Source organism: Poromitra crassiceps (genome assembly GCF_964638095.1).
Source record: "Poromitra crassiceps genome assembly, chromosome: 13".
NCBI classification, from domain to species: domain Eukaryota; kingdom Metazoa; phylum Chordata; class Actinopteri; order Beryciformes; family Melamphaidae; genus Poromitra; species Poromitra crassiceps.
Genome location: NC_139644.1, coordinates 20,970,340 through 20,984,986, shown reverse-complemented (window position 1 = coordinate 20,984,986; position 14,647 = coordinate 20,970,340). Strand labels below are relative to the sequence as shown.

General features: G+C 47.6%; 1 protein-coding gene across 1 annotated transcript in view; it reads left to right on the top strand.

Annotated features, from left to right (window-relative positions):
* The window catches only part of vat1 (vesicle amine transport 1), a 33,621-nt gene extending 19,367 nt beyond the window's left edge, over positions 1-14,254 (top strand). The window contains exons 3-6 of the mRNA XM_083649045.1: positions 4,493-4,663; positions 7,021-7,110; positions 8,756-8,997; positions 13,956-14,254. Of these exons, the coding sequence (XP_083505171.1) occupies positions 4,493-4,663; positions 7,021-7,110; positions 8,756-8,997; positions 13,956-14,207 (755 nt within the window). The 3' untranslated portion in view covers positions 14,208-14,254. The remainder of the gene's footprint in view (positions 1-4,492; positions 4,664-7,020; positions 7,111-8,755; positions 8,998-13,955) is intronic.
* The last annotated feature ends 393 nt before the right edge of the window (positions 14,255-14,647 follow it).

Sequence of the window (14,647 nt, the reverse complement as noted above, 5' to 3'; positions counted from 1 at the left end):
CTGGACTTTGTTCTCAGGAGATTCAGAAATAGGCCCCCCCCCCTCCTAGAAAAGTGGAAGAGACGGACAAACTGGACAATGGACTGGACACAGAGAATCTCTCCTATTGGAATTACAATGCATTGCAAACATCCCATTATCTAAACAAACACTGAGAAATTAAGATACCCTGTAGAATGAGGTGCATTTTTTATTGTCACCTATATGATGATTTAAGGCCTGATTGTAAAATAACTCATCTCCTAAAACAAGATTGATAAAAGACCCTGCGTGATCCTATTCATAAAGCCAGGATAGAAATCTCTTTGTTTATGATAGTTCAATATTAATGTGGTGAGTGTGTTGCAGTAAGTATGCTGGATTAAATGGATGTGGGACTGGTTTACATCACCCTGTTGGACTCTCTTTGCACCTGCATGTTACGGCGTCTGGGAGGGTTGTTACCAGGCGATAAAGCTGTTTCATAAAAGCAGCTCTCCATTTAGGTTCCAGCTCTTCTCAGACATGTAACAATGTCCCTTCTACATCACCGATACAGTTGCTCATGTACTTTTATGTACGTATAAAACGTACAAAAATGTCAAAGGCAAACATATACAGCTATCTGTAAAATATGTATGCATTGCAAGTATATACAGTATGGATAATGCATACTATCACCTTTTACATACAGTATTACACAATTTAAAAGCTCTTGTAAGCCCATGTTTGCTGGGCTTAATAGGGTGCATCACATTCGTCAAGGGCACATCCAAAAGACCTTCAAGGCAGGTGCTGGACCAAAAAGAAGACAGACAATTTATTTATCCCATGGGATGAATAAATGAGCTAAATGTGAGCTACAGTCTGCGGACTCTTTTCCTTCTTACACTGATATTGGTATCGGACGATAGAGGCTTTAAAAAGAAATTTTGGCATCGGCCCAAAACAAACATTTCTGCCGATATGACAGGCTGATAACACGCCGCTTAAATATTGCTAACGCTAACCCAGAGAGAGCCTCATCCAAGCCTGTTTAAGTACGATGAATCTTACAGTTTTGTTGTTTGAAAGAAAATGTCACACAAATAAAAAATATTGCATGTTTTACATAGTTCAGTGAAGTAGTTGTGTGCACATCCAACCTGCTTTTAGGCCAGGTGCCAGATACAAATACATATAAAGGTAAAAAAGAGTTTTACAGAGTTTTTTTCCCCCTAAACCCTCCCCCCCCCCATTTTCTCCCCAAATGTACCTGGCCAATTTCCCCCCCTGCTGCCCCAGTCGCTGCTCCACCCTGTGCCGATATAGGGAGAGCCGTAGACTAGCACCATGCTTCCTCGACACATGCGCATTTGCCAGCTGCTTCTTTTCACCTGGCAGCGGGGAGCTTCACCGGCAGGTCGTAGCATGTGGGAGGATCACGCTATTCCCACCACCCTTCCACCCCAAACAGGCGCCCCGACCGCACAGAGCAGGCGCAAGTGCAGCGACCAGGAGGACACATACCCTCAATCCGGCTTCCCACCCGCAGACACAGCCAATCGTGCCTATCTGGGCGCTCGACCAAGCCGGAGGTAACACGGGGGCGTGAACCTGCGACCCTCGTGTTGGTAGGCAGGGAATCTACCGCTACACTACCTGGATGCACGTGTACATTTTGAAAATCATTGTATTTATGTCTGCAGTGGGCCATCACGATAAGAGTAGGCATAATAATGTGTTAATTCCACTACAGGAAAGACTTGGATGTTCTGTGAGATTGCGGGGGGACAGCGCATAATCGGTATCGGCAATCGGCCAAAAGAATTGGAAAATATCAGATATCGAGGGGGGAATTCATTCAATACTGCTTCTTCATCTAAGAATGTGTGTTTCAAACTCCACTCCCCTCAGCACACATGCTGCCCTCCACACATACTCACAGACAGGCAGCCATCTATCTGAAGCTTGCTGGCTATAAGTGGAAGGTATGAGCCGGTGTGTCAGATATGAACTGGTGATGAGCTTATGATTGCGGCCAAATAACTTCTATATGCCTGAAGGAGGAGCAGTCAATGAAACAAAATGGCTCCCTTTGCTCAGTCATTGCCGGCAATTTGGCCAAGGTTTCCTTGGCAACCCAAACTTGGTTTCTCTCAGGCGAGGACAAGGAGAGATAGTGCTATTATAAAGCCTGCGCATCAACAATCACATCCAACAGACACAGCCTTGATCTTGTCTTCTCATCAGTTCTCCTCTCAGTGTCAGCAGGCATGGTTATAGTAACACGTCTGTTCGTCTCACGGACTCACGTTCTCAGATGACAGCTTGAAATCAGAAATGCTTTTCAAGTCCTCACACTAAAAAGTAAAAAAAATAAAATAAAAAAGGGGGTTTCTTGGAACCTTTTTCATCTGGATTCTGGAGAACCATTTTTGTAACAAAGAGCTGAGTTTTTTTTTTTTTTTTTTTTTTAATACAATGCTTTTTTCCATTCTCACCCTGAAATATTCCTGGTCAGAGAGCTTAATAAAGAGGTTAATTTGAATTGAACTGAATCTGTTCATTGGACCTTGGTTCATTTCTCATCCTATTTCAGTGATGCTAAATTAGTCTGACATGTGATAGCACGGCATCTGAGATTAATTGCCAGAATCTCTTGTAGGAAATTGTGCCACTCCTTGGGTTCACTGGTTCAGAAGGTGATGGGACCAGAGGTGCAAACTTCACTGCAGAGATCTTGCAGTGACATGATCGGTGCGGAATACTCACCATTGAAATATGATTTACCATAATCAAATCTGTCATGTAAATATCTAAATATTGATCATCCAAAAATAAATTATCTTATCAAATCCAAATTATGGAATTAGCATTACGATACTAATTCCACCTCTCTTGTTGCACTAACGAAAAATTGCGGCTGTAAGATTTGGCAAATACATCACCAAGATGATATACAGTAACTGCTAAAAATCAGAGTAGTACAATAGTTAAAAGAATCGGAATGCAACTTGCAACTTGTATTTTCCATCATTCCTCGTGTACAAAGGTTCTGAGGTTGGACCAAGGCAGCACCTGGTGAGGTTATCCCACAAGTTAAAGAAACCATCAGGGAGCTAATTTGAGCTTGTGGATTCACAGTTCTCAGTTTATAAGTGTGAAGGGAGACAGACAGCCGCTTTTACTTGGTAACCAGAAATGCACTAGATTGAAAAATATCTCCTCCTTGGTTACTTTTGTGCAAGTCTACTCAACTGTGCATGTATAGTCAAGCGTGTGCATGAGTGTGTGTTTGTCTGTAAGTGTGTGTGTGCCTGACTGCCTGCCTGCCTGAATGATTATCTGACTGACTGACTGACTGACTGGCTGTGTATTTGCAGGCCTGAATGTGCGGGAGTAGGAGCTTGTGTGTGTGTGTGTTTCCACTACCGAGCCAGCAGATTTCACCCAGACCTGTAGCTGCAGTCCGGCAGCTCGAATATGCCATCGAGAATGGATGTTATTTAAGTGCACATGCTGTGATTTGTGTTGCTTTATTCGCTCTGGCATCAGATAAGATCTGCTCTTTACTTGGTCGGGCATGAATGACCTTTATGGATGCCAAGTCCTCAAGTCAGCCTCCATTTCAAACAAGACCCTGCTTATCAGTAACCTATTACTACTTGCTCTACTTGCCTTAGCAAACATTGGCGGAGACATTTGCCACAACTATGTACACACGTGTCCGAATACAGTGGATACAAACGCGGACAAACCACACACTAGTGAGACACACAAGTCTCACTGCACTCTGTCTTCAAAGGATATCTTGGACATGCAGCACACGTCAGTTCAGCTGGCACAGCTATAAGGAGCTGTGTTTATGTCATTTAAACATGTCACCCATCTCTCATTTCCTCACAAAACAGATTAGCTACATAAAAATGTTCATGTGGAATTCTAGGCAGGTTGTCTTGAATAAGCGCGGAGGAAATTAGCAGTGTCATCTGAGGTACAATGGCTACGTTCTCCAGAGTTGGATGTCTGTGTGTGCATCTGTGTGTGGGCGTCTATTCTCCCCAGGCCAGCTGAAGTAATGTGATTGTATTTAATGCTCTCCTTACTCACCCCTGAGCCAAACACAGCCGCGCTGTTATTGAGTGGCCTGTTCGGGACGATAAATAATGCAAATCACATTTGGCTGCCGTAGAAAAGACGTGTGGAATGGGATTTTCAGGTGCCTTCAGCGACTGCTTCTTTCAGCTGAGATTCATTTAGGCCCGGGTGTCTCCCTGAATGACCATCTCTGTGATGAACAATTCTCAAGCTGGAATCCTTCCTAGACTTTTGGGGGCGGCTGCCGCATTTCAACAGTGTGCAGCCAGCCACCCACCCACCAGGCTTTTTTTTCTGAAATCCATCTCTTTTCCACATAATTATGCCTATACGTTAACCGTGCCTCTCTTCCTCCAGGTGCCGTCTATACATTAACCGTGCCTCTCTTCCTCCAGGTGCCGCCTATACATTAACCGTGCCTCTCTTCCTCCAGGTGGCGTGGGCATCGCAGCCACTCAGCTGTGCCAGACAGTGAAGGACGTGACCGTGTTCGGCACGGCGTCGGCCAGCAAGCACGAGGCCATCAGCCAGGGCGGAGTCACGCATCCCATCGACTACCGCACCAAGGACTATGTCGAAGAGGTCCGCAAGATCAGTCCTAAAGGTGAGGAGCTTTGGTCCATCTGCACCGGGAGAAGTACTGGATGTTGAGTTTGTGCGTGCCGGGATGAAGGCATGTTTAGTGCTTCATAAGAGGCGCAACTGTAAAAGAAATCACCCAATATAAACGTGGTCTATAAATTCAGGGCTTACTATGCACAGACCACTGCACTCTTACCCCCTTTCCCACTGTTTCATAATGAGAATAGTCCAGATCAATATGCAGTATTCTCACTGGCACAAAGCAATACTGTGTGACTGCAGTATTTGTGGAGCGGTGTTGCACAAACAAATCTCAGGCGGCGAGCTGATGTAGCATTAGATTTTCATACGCTTTCAACTTTCCTCTGACGCAGTTGTCAGCATACAGTAGCTAGCTGGCATGTATTCCAGACTGACAGCGTGCTGAGAGACAGGCATTTTCCCTGCCAAGCAAACTCATCTTTCTAAGTAGTGATTCTGTTTGGATTCAGTCTTCATGTAGATGCAGCCCTGGCCTTGCTAAGAAGGGCACAAAACATGCTGCTTTTCACCTAAATAAAACAACTTTCAGTTCCTGTCTTCTCTCACTGCTGTGCTCCTAGCAGGACGGAGAGTGTTATTATGCTGGAGGCTCATTTTCGTAGCCCCCTTCCCTCCCAGCCCCTCCCTGCACTTTGTAGCAGAGGGGGAGAGAGAGAGAGAGATAGAGATGGACAGACAGAAAGAGAGAGAGAATTGACACTTTGGACAGAACCTATCTAATTAGAAGTCTGGGTCAATGCACAGCCCTGCTCACTATCTTTGCCTGTCTCTGTCTGTCTGTCTGTTTGTCTGCCTCTCTGTCTGTCTGTCTGTCTGTCTGTCTGTCTGTCTGTCTGTCTGTCTGTCTGTCTGCCTGCCTGTCTGTCTGTCTGTCTGTCTGTCTGTCTGTCTGTCTGTCTGTCTGTCTGCCTCTCTGTCTGTCTGCCTGTCTGTCTGTCTGTCTGTCTGTCTGTCTGTCTGTCTGTCTGTCTGTCTGTATGCCTGCCTGTCTGTCTGTCTGTCTGTCTGTCTGTCTGTCTGTCTGTCTGTCTGCCTCTCTGTCTGTCTGCCTCTCTGTCTGTCTGCCTGTCTGTCTGTCTGTCTGTCTGTATGCCTGTCTGTCTACCTGCCTGTCTATCTACCTGTCTGCCTCTCTGTCTGTCTGCCTGTCTGTCTGTCTGCCTGCCTGCCTGTCTGTCTGCCTGTCTGTCTGTCTGTCTGTCTGCCTGTCTGTCTGCCTATCTACCTGTCTGCCTGTCTGTTTGTCTGCCTCTCTGTCTGTCTGCCTGTCTGTCTGCCTCTCTGTCTGTCTGTCTGTCTGTCTGTCTCTCTGCCTGCCTGCCTGTCTGTCTGTCTGCCTGCCTGTCTGTCTGCCTGCCTGTCTGTCTACCTGTCTGTCTGTCTGTCTGTCTGCCTGTCTGTCTGTCTGCCTGTCTGTCTGTCTGTCTGTCTGTCTGTCTGTCTGCCTGTCTATCTACCTGTCTGCCTCTCTGTCTGTCTGTCTGTCTGTCTGTCTGTCTGTCTGTCTGTCTGCCTGTCTATCTACCTGTCTGCCTCTCTGTCTGTCTGTCTGTCTGTCTGTCTGCCTGTCTATCTACCTGTCTGCCTCTCTGTCTGTCTGTCTGCCTGTCTGTCTGTCTGCCTGCCTGCCTGTCTGTCTCTCTGTCTGCCTGTCTGTCTGTCTGCCTGTCTGCCTGTCTGCCTGCCTGCCTGCCTGTCTGTCTGTCTGTCTCTCTGTCTGCCTGCCTGTCTGTCTGTCTGTCTGCCTGTCTGCCTGTCTGTCTGCCTGTCTGTCTGCCTGTCTGCCTGTCTGTCTGCCTGTCTGTCTGTCAATTCATCTTCACTGTGGTCAAGGCAGATTCCTGCTGTGAGCCTGCAGAATCAATAGAAGCAGAGGTTAACGGAGCAGGGAGGGGTAGCCCACTTTAAGGAGTCCCCTCGGGCACAAAGGAACATCATTAAGACTGAGTCTACATGGCCAGACATTAATGAGCCACAGAGTAGCCCTCAGAGTTAGCTTGCCACGGCTTAGCATCTGTTCAGGGATCTGTTTGTTATCTTCTCTCTAAAAACTTTCGTTATCTAGGATGGAATGGACGATGACGGGGAAAGATTTTGTATCCCTCTTTGTCTTATCAGTGACGAGGACGGAAAAAATGAAGCGAGTAGAATCGCAAACCCACTCCCCTCCTCTCCTTGTTTGACGTGCGTACAGCATGGCCTCCTCCACGTAAACATGGCACAACATGGCCCACTCCCTGGCCTCCTAGTGAACTCCAGGACGGGGAGGGGGACTTGGCAGGCTGCACTCACTGAATTAACATCAACCCTAACTCTTGTCTCTCTCTCCTGCTGCAGGGCTGGACATCGTGCTGGACCCTCTCGGAGGATCAGACACTCATAAGGCCTACAACCTGCTGAAGCCTATGGGCAAGCTTATCACCTATGGTAAGAAGGAGAAGGCTTTGGTCTCCTTTCCCTGGGCGGTCACAGGCAGATTCACATTCACTTTAATAGCCACATTAAGTAATCAGATTACATACAAGGAATTTGACTTAGTGCAAGTATGGAGTGTAGCAGTCACATCAATAGTAGGAGACAAAAACAATATAGGAAGACAATCACAAATTTAAAGCGCAGACATTTAAAGTAACGTATGATGGGGGTAGGATCATGTCAGCGGGGGGGGAGGGGGGGACCCCGGCCTGTTACCACGAACCGGTCAGTTCGGGAAGAAGCTGTCCTTGTCACAGGCAGTGTCAGCGCTTTGTCAGTATCTAGTTTGCATCAAAACTGTTTTTGAAACCCAAAACAGCCGTATTGTGAGATACTAAAAAGCAAATCGATGCACTACATGGATTTGCACACTGGCTACAGAGCGAGCTGCTTCCCGGTGGGCAGTGTGGCCTTTCTGCAGATGTCCATCTCCTCAGTGTGCTGTGTGTCGTCCGTGGGAAGACCTTTACGCTCTCTCTCTCTCTCTCTCTCTCTCTCTCTCTCTCTCTCTCTCTCTCTCTCTCTCTCTCTCTCTCTGCTCTCTCTCTCTCTCTCTCTCTCTCTCTCTCTCTCTCTCTCTCTCTCTTGCTCTCTCTCTCTCTCTCTCTCTCTCTCTGTGGTCGATGCCAATCTGGAGCCAGCATGCATGCAACAGTGGGCGGGGTCGGCATCCATGGAGAACAGGGCCTTGCCTTTGCATGTTGCACAAAAACCCCACTACCCAGCATGGTGCCCCCCGCCCTCGCCCATTCACCCCTCTCACCCATACAGTACCTCCCCTCGCCCATTCACCCTCTCACCCCTACAGTACCTCCCCTCGCCCATTCACCCTCTCACCCCTACAGTACCTCGTCCTCCTCCTGCACCCCCCCCCCCCCCCCCCCCCCCCCTCTTTCTCCTCTCCCCTTGTCCCTCCATGCCGGCTGCTTCTCTTCCAGCTTATCAGAAGTATGCAATGACGGAACAATGGGCGTCCTATCCACACGAAAACCTGGAATGTGTCTGAATGTAGCAGACTGGGTCCCTCTCCAGCTCCCTCTCCTCTGTCAGAGCATGCTTTGTGTTTCCCTGTCCCTCTGCACGACGAGAGAGAGAGAGAGAGAGGAGAGAGAGAGCTTAGGGGGCTATGAGAACATAGAGAGAGGGGTGAGAGTTGAAGTGCAGTGTTTTTCGGGGGTAGAGGGGCGTGGGCGAGGGTGCAGCTGTGAAGGGAATGCGAGGCAGTGTGAAGGTGTAAAACCCAGCGCGGAGACATACCTGATAGGACCTATTGTTGTTTGGACTTGTGTAGCTGCTAGCCAAAGACGGAAGAGATCGGTTATAGAGAGACAAGATGCAGCAGGAGAGGCAGTGGAAAAAGGATCAGCTGAAGGCGGAGTGGGCAAGACCAGAGCAGAAGATGAGAAGGGAGAAGAAGAAAGTTGGGACAGATATTGTGACAGGAAATGAATCAGACTTCTAAACAATGCCTCATCAGTGAATCGGTTATACACAGAGACACATACTGACCCAGGCAGCAGAGAAGGTGTTGAACATTTTAGATGAGAATATTTCCTCACACCATTTAACGCCTTCTGTCGCTCTCCCTCTCTGTCAGGTACAGCTAACATGCTGGCGGGGCAGAAGAAGAACCTGCTAGCCGTGGCCAAGACCTGGTACCACCAGTTCTCCATCCACACGCTCAGCCTGATCCAGGGCAACAAGTCGGTGTGTGGCTTCCACCTGGGCTACCTGGACGGGGAGACGGAGCTCATCAACCAGGCCATGGACACCATCCTGGATCTGTACAGGCAGGGCAAGATCAAGCCCCACATCGACTCCACTTGGCACCTTGAGCAGGTGCGTGTCTGCCTATGGCTCCGTTTATGCCTGGAGTTAACATGCGTGTTGTATCCGGATTGTGTCGAGGTCCGATGCAGCTGGATTATTCTGTATTCTCTGTTGTACACATTGAAATCATTCATGTCACTTCCTCTTGTAATATTTCCATCCTAGATTATTTTTCTGGGCTTTTTGCCATTATTATGATAGTTTTACTAAAAGAGATAGACAGGAAAGACTAGAAGAGAGAGAGAGAGACAGAGAGAGAGAGCGCAATGACATGTGACAACGGTCCTGGGCTTGATTCAAACCCAGACGCGGTTATGTGGTACACACCTTAAGCCACCAGAACGCCACTATTTCCCTCCTTCAAAATTGACAGTAAACACCTCGTCTTGCTTGTTCTCATCCACAAATAGCACCGGCAGTCCATTTTTGTCTGTTTGAGGTGTTTGTATGTTACTATCCAAGCTGTCTGCCACCTGTTTGCTTGGCATGACATGTGTGTCTTGGTTGGATATTTTTTTTCCCCTTTTCACATCCTTCCTTCCTATGAGTGTAGATGCGTTGCATTTGCACTGGGTTGTTAATGTAGTCAGCTGTGTCCCTGAACACCATGGCTTCCACCATTCAGTTTATCAGGATTCCATGCGTTTTTCGTGCCATCCACTTACAATCCGTTCACCTAAATGGCATGTGTAAAGGATATGTGTGTGTGTGTGTGTGTGTGTGTGCGTGTGTGTGTGTGTGTGCGTGTGCGTGTGCGTGTGCGTGTGCGTGTGCGTGTGCGTGTGCGTGTGCGTGTGCGTGTGCGTGTGTGTGTGTGTGCAGGAGCTGGGTGTGGCCAACCCAATACAAGACTCAGATTCAACAGGCAACGTTTGCCCAAAAGAAGGACCGTGTCTCTTCACCATAACTCTCTTATAGCCAGACACACAGAGTCAGATTGTTAGGGGGCAAAATTAACACTACTGACAGATATGAATGGAGAGAGTGAAAAACAGCGAGAGAAAGAGGGAGTCACAGAGCCGGTGGGAAGAGGCTGACATCTTCCGTTGTCCGAGCTGGAGAGCTGGTCAGTATTTTGGCCGGTGATACTGGCTGCAAAGAGAAACACCCGCTGTCTTTCTCCGCCATCTGACACTCTTTCTCTGCCTCTCTCCATCTGTCTGGTCCTTATATCAGACTCTCTGTCTTTAGGTTATTGACTCTCCCTATTCTCTATTCTCTCTCCTCCCTCCCCACACTGTATCTTTTTTGCTTTCTCTCTCGTGTTGCTATGGCGACATGCTGTAGTCGGCATGTGCGTGTGTCTTAGGGAGGGGCCCTGATGTATGAGCGAGAGAGAGAGAGAGAGAGAGAGAGCGAGATGGAGGGCGTGTGGAAAAAGCAGGGAGATTAGGAGACAGTATATCTGTACTAGTGTCGCTTGGAGCGATTTATTGTGTAAAGTTTTGGAGGAAATATATAGAGAGTAAAAATGTTGATGTCTATTTCGGCTGCAGTCACTGATGTTGCTGCTTGTAGAAAGGCGGATCGTTATTAAGGTATTCTCACAGACAAATAAGCCTTTATATCATCAGATAGTTGATTATTGAGAGCTGGATGCAAGCGCCACACCCTGACACAGCTGCCCCCCCCCCCCCCCCCCCCCCCCGATGTCAGTCTTGCCACGTCTGCTCCAGTAATCAATAAACATGCTTTTAGAAAGCAGGACTGTGATCACTCAGTCTGTGCTATCTCTCAGCTCACAGTGTAGAGAGCATCTGTATGGGCACCAGGGCTGAACCACTTTGAGAGAGGAAATACCTAATTGCGATTATTTTGACTGATGGTTCAATTGCGATATGATTTGCGATGTTAGAGGGAATGATCATTTTTACAGAATTATTCTAATATTCATTGAAAAGCGTATTAGTCGTTACGGTGTCGTGACATCTAGTGGACATAAACCACAAGTACAGGTTGGGCTGAGTCGCTCAGTCACGTGACCAGCGAAGGATTATGGGAGACTGGAGTGGGACTATTTGCCACGTTCAAGCTAGTCTCACGTGGTCAGACCCACCGTCGACGTCACCGAGCTTCCAGCGACGGTAGATATCTTCGGCTGGGCTGGCACTGCGAGACGACGCTCAGGCTTGCTTGAGGCATTCAGTCTGTCTTGTGACCTGAGAGCAATGTAAACATGACAGAACTAGGAAATAAAGAGAAGCAAAAAAAGAAGAGAAGCGGCTTATCTCTCCGTTCCTGCGTCTCTTCAATGGTGTGATATTTGCAGGGATCTGTACCAAACAAAGATATTTTCTTAAATCTGTAGAATATATGTCAGCCAGACATCTCTGCAGCACGACGATATTTACTTTAAAATGGTATTTTGACACACCTTTCGCCTTTAACAAATATTATAGCGCCTACTTGCGCCATATTGCGATTTTGATCAAATTTGTAATAGTTCAGCCCTAATGTGCACTAATACCCAAGAGGAGAGAGCGGCTGGGCCGGAGTAGATGTCTGTAACCGCAGGGAGGCGGAGAGAGCGAATAAGGGTGGAAGTGGGCGGAGCGATAGAAAGAGCCTCAAATCGCCCTCACTGTGACTTTCATTCACATTATCAAGATATGTTTAATCATTCCCGGATTCTCCCCTCCCTCTCGCTCTTCGCTCAGATGCTCTCCTCATCCGAAGGACACCGGTTGCTCCCTCCTCCCCCTCGAACCCCCCCCCCCCTCTCTCTCTTCCTGTGTGTCCGCGTGTGGCTCAGTCGTCATGGGCCAGGCTTCAGCCAGGCTGTACGTTGCTAGGAGATGGCCCTCTGTTGCCGTGGCATTGGTCGTCACTTAGGTGGTCTGCCCGCCTCACACGGATAGGGGCGAGGAGGAAGGAGGGGAGGGGAGGGGAGGGGAGGGGAGGAAGTGATTGAGGCAGAAACAGACACTGACAGGAGGTGAGGCTGGGATCCTACTTTCTGTTGGTGTGATGGACAGGGGGTCAATCTGTTATTGACCAAAAGAGGGGGTGACTCTACCTACAATTGTAGGTCCCTCTCTCCCACCGAAAGAGCTAAAGGCCATTTTGAGGGCATTTCCAGCAGCCAGAAAGAGCCCTGCTCTGATTGGCTGGCAGTACAACAGGGTCCGCCCCCAAAGGTAAGATGATTGGTCGCCTCCAGTAAAGTCAGCTTTCTACATAACACAACCCAACCGTGTTTTAGTGGCGGCGATACTTTCTCTGCAGCTTTGGCAAAATGACAAATAGTAAAATTTTCATCAAAGCGTGTAAACCCCATTTCTAAAGACACGAGTGGACCCCTTTAAACATGAAGGCCTGTCTGTCTCTGTCCTGGGAACTCACCTGTAACAGAACAAGCACCTTGGGGCCAGTCAATATTGTAACAGTAATGTGACATGATACTATAATAAAAACCAACAGTGTTTGCTTTGGATTATTTAGCTGCAGTAGCCTCTCCCCCGCTGGGAAAATGTTAATATGATAAAAATTCATCATCTGGCCTTATTGCTCAGCCTAACCAAAGAAAACATTAAAAACCGATTAAGATTGCAATTATAGCTACAGTCCATAAATACAGATATGAATATCCAAATAATAAACTGCACCTTCTGGAATTGACCCCTCTACTAGGAGCGAACCGAGGTCCCAGAACCAAAATTCTCCCCCACATCTCCAGGATCCTCCACAGGAAACACGGAGGTGGCCAGTCTGCCTCATGACCATGCTCCTCCATATTGTCCTCATCTTATAGAATACACAATGATGAGCTCTGTTTACAAACGAGATGAGCTATTTTCAAAGGGAAACGGATTCATGATTTAGCAGCACTTCAATATTTGATGATATCACTATGTAAGAATGATGAGGATTTGTTTTGCATTTCCCCGTTTTCTTGAGGTGCTCTCAGGTCTGCTTCAGTCTCTTTCTTGCCCATAATAAACATATATTTTTATATTCCACTATTGAAATTATCTGTTTGCGTTTCCTTAAATCCTGTCTTTTTTGTCTTTGCTGTACGTCCATGTTCGCCGTCAGGGATCATTAAAGTTTAATCTAAACAAATCTAATCTGTTATATATGCTAGATCAAAGTAATATCTTGGGAGTGGAAGCATGAACAATTTATGTTTCTGGTGCCTGGTATTATCTTCAGGGAAGGAATGCAAGAGTGTATTTCCTGCTGTGGATATGTGTTGGTGCCTACAACAGTGCTGCCTGAATAGATATTTTATTCTGGCGGATGTATTTAAAGGGACAGTTCACCCCAAAATCAAAAATACATATTTTCCTTTTACTCTAGTGCTATTTATCCATGTAGATCGTTTTGGTGTGAGTTGCCGAGTTTTGGAGATATCGGCCGTGGATGTCTGCCTTCTCTCGAATACAATGGAACTGGATGGCAGTTGGCTTGCGCTGCTCAAAGCACCAAAGAAATATATTTGGAAAAACTCAACAGCGATATTGTCTCTTTCCAGAAATCATGACCTGGTTGCTCAAGATAATCCACAAACTTAGTTTTGGGCAGTTTAATTTAGGAACTATTTTCTTTTGACCGAACTACACCTGCCAACCATATCACCGCGCAGAAGGAAGCATGCATCTAACATTAGCTTAGCTTATCTGTAACTGGGCGTTCACACCAGGGCGATTTTCGCAAATTCACGCAAAGGGTTTACATACAAAGTCAATGCAAAACGTACGAGTGGCGGTGTGAATGAGGTGAGTGACGCGAATTCGCCCATTTGACTTGACATTAAATTTGGCAAATAATTTGCGTGAGTGAAGCTTTTTTCATATCTGGCAGCGTCAGGTTAGCTTTTTTTCCCCTTGGTGTGAACGCACAGTAATGTTAGCATGCTTCTTTCGGCGTGAATGACAAGTAAGAGGAAATATATATCTTTCCAATGTCCACCGTTTCATCTCGCCTTATGTAACGTGACCTTTCTCCCTCCCTTGTCTCCGTTGCAGGTGGGCGACGCCATGAGGAAGATGCAGGAGAGGAACAACATCGGCAAGATAGTCCTCACCACGGAGCCCATGCCCGAGGAGGAGAAGAAAGAGGAGCCCAAGAAGGAGGACAAGAAAGAGGAGAAGAAGAAGGAGGACAAGAAGAAGGATGACAAGAAGAAAGATGACAAGAAGAAGGAGGAGCCCAAGAAGGAGGAGGAGCCCAAGAAGGAGGAGAAGAAAGAGGAGGAGCCCAAGAAGGAGGAGAAGTGAGAGAGGGATGCGGATCGTCAAGCAGACCAGCAGGGAGTTTATGTCCTGGGAGCAGGGGGGTAGTGGTGTGGGGGGAGGGGGGGTGAATGGCTGGAGGTGGATGGAGATGGATGAGGTGGGGGGTGCAGACAGGAGGAGGGGGGAGCGGGGTTAGGAAGGAGTTAGTGGGGGGGTAGGATACAGAATTATCACACAGCAGTCAATCTTTCATCTCTTCCACCTTCACCACCACCACCAACCCTCTCCGTCCACTATTTGCAGTCATTACTCAGGCCTGGCTCCGCCCACTACTCCCCCTCTCCTGCCCGTTTCGTCCCCCCACCCCGTCTTTATTTCCTAAAAAGCAAAATAAATTCCAAGTCACACTCTGATTCCCCCGGTAAGCCCCAAACTCGGCTCCCGGCTTCGCCTTCGCCGCGTAGCCGAAGCTCCCAAGGTTT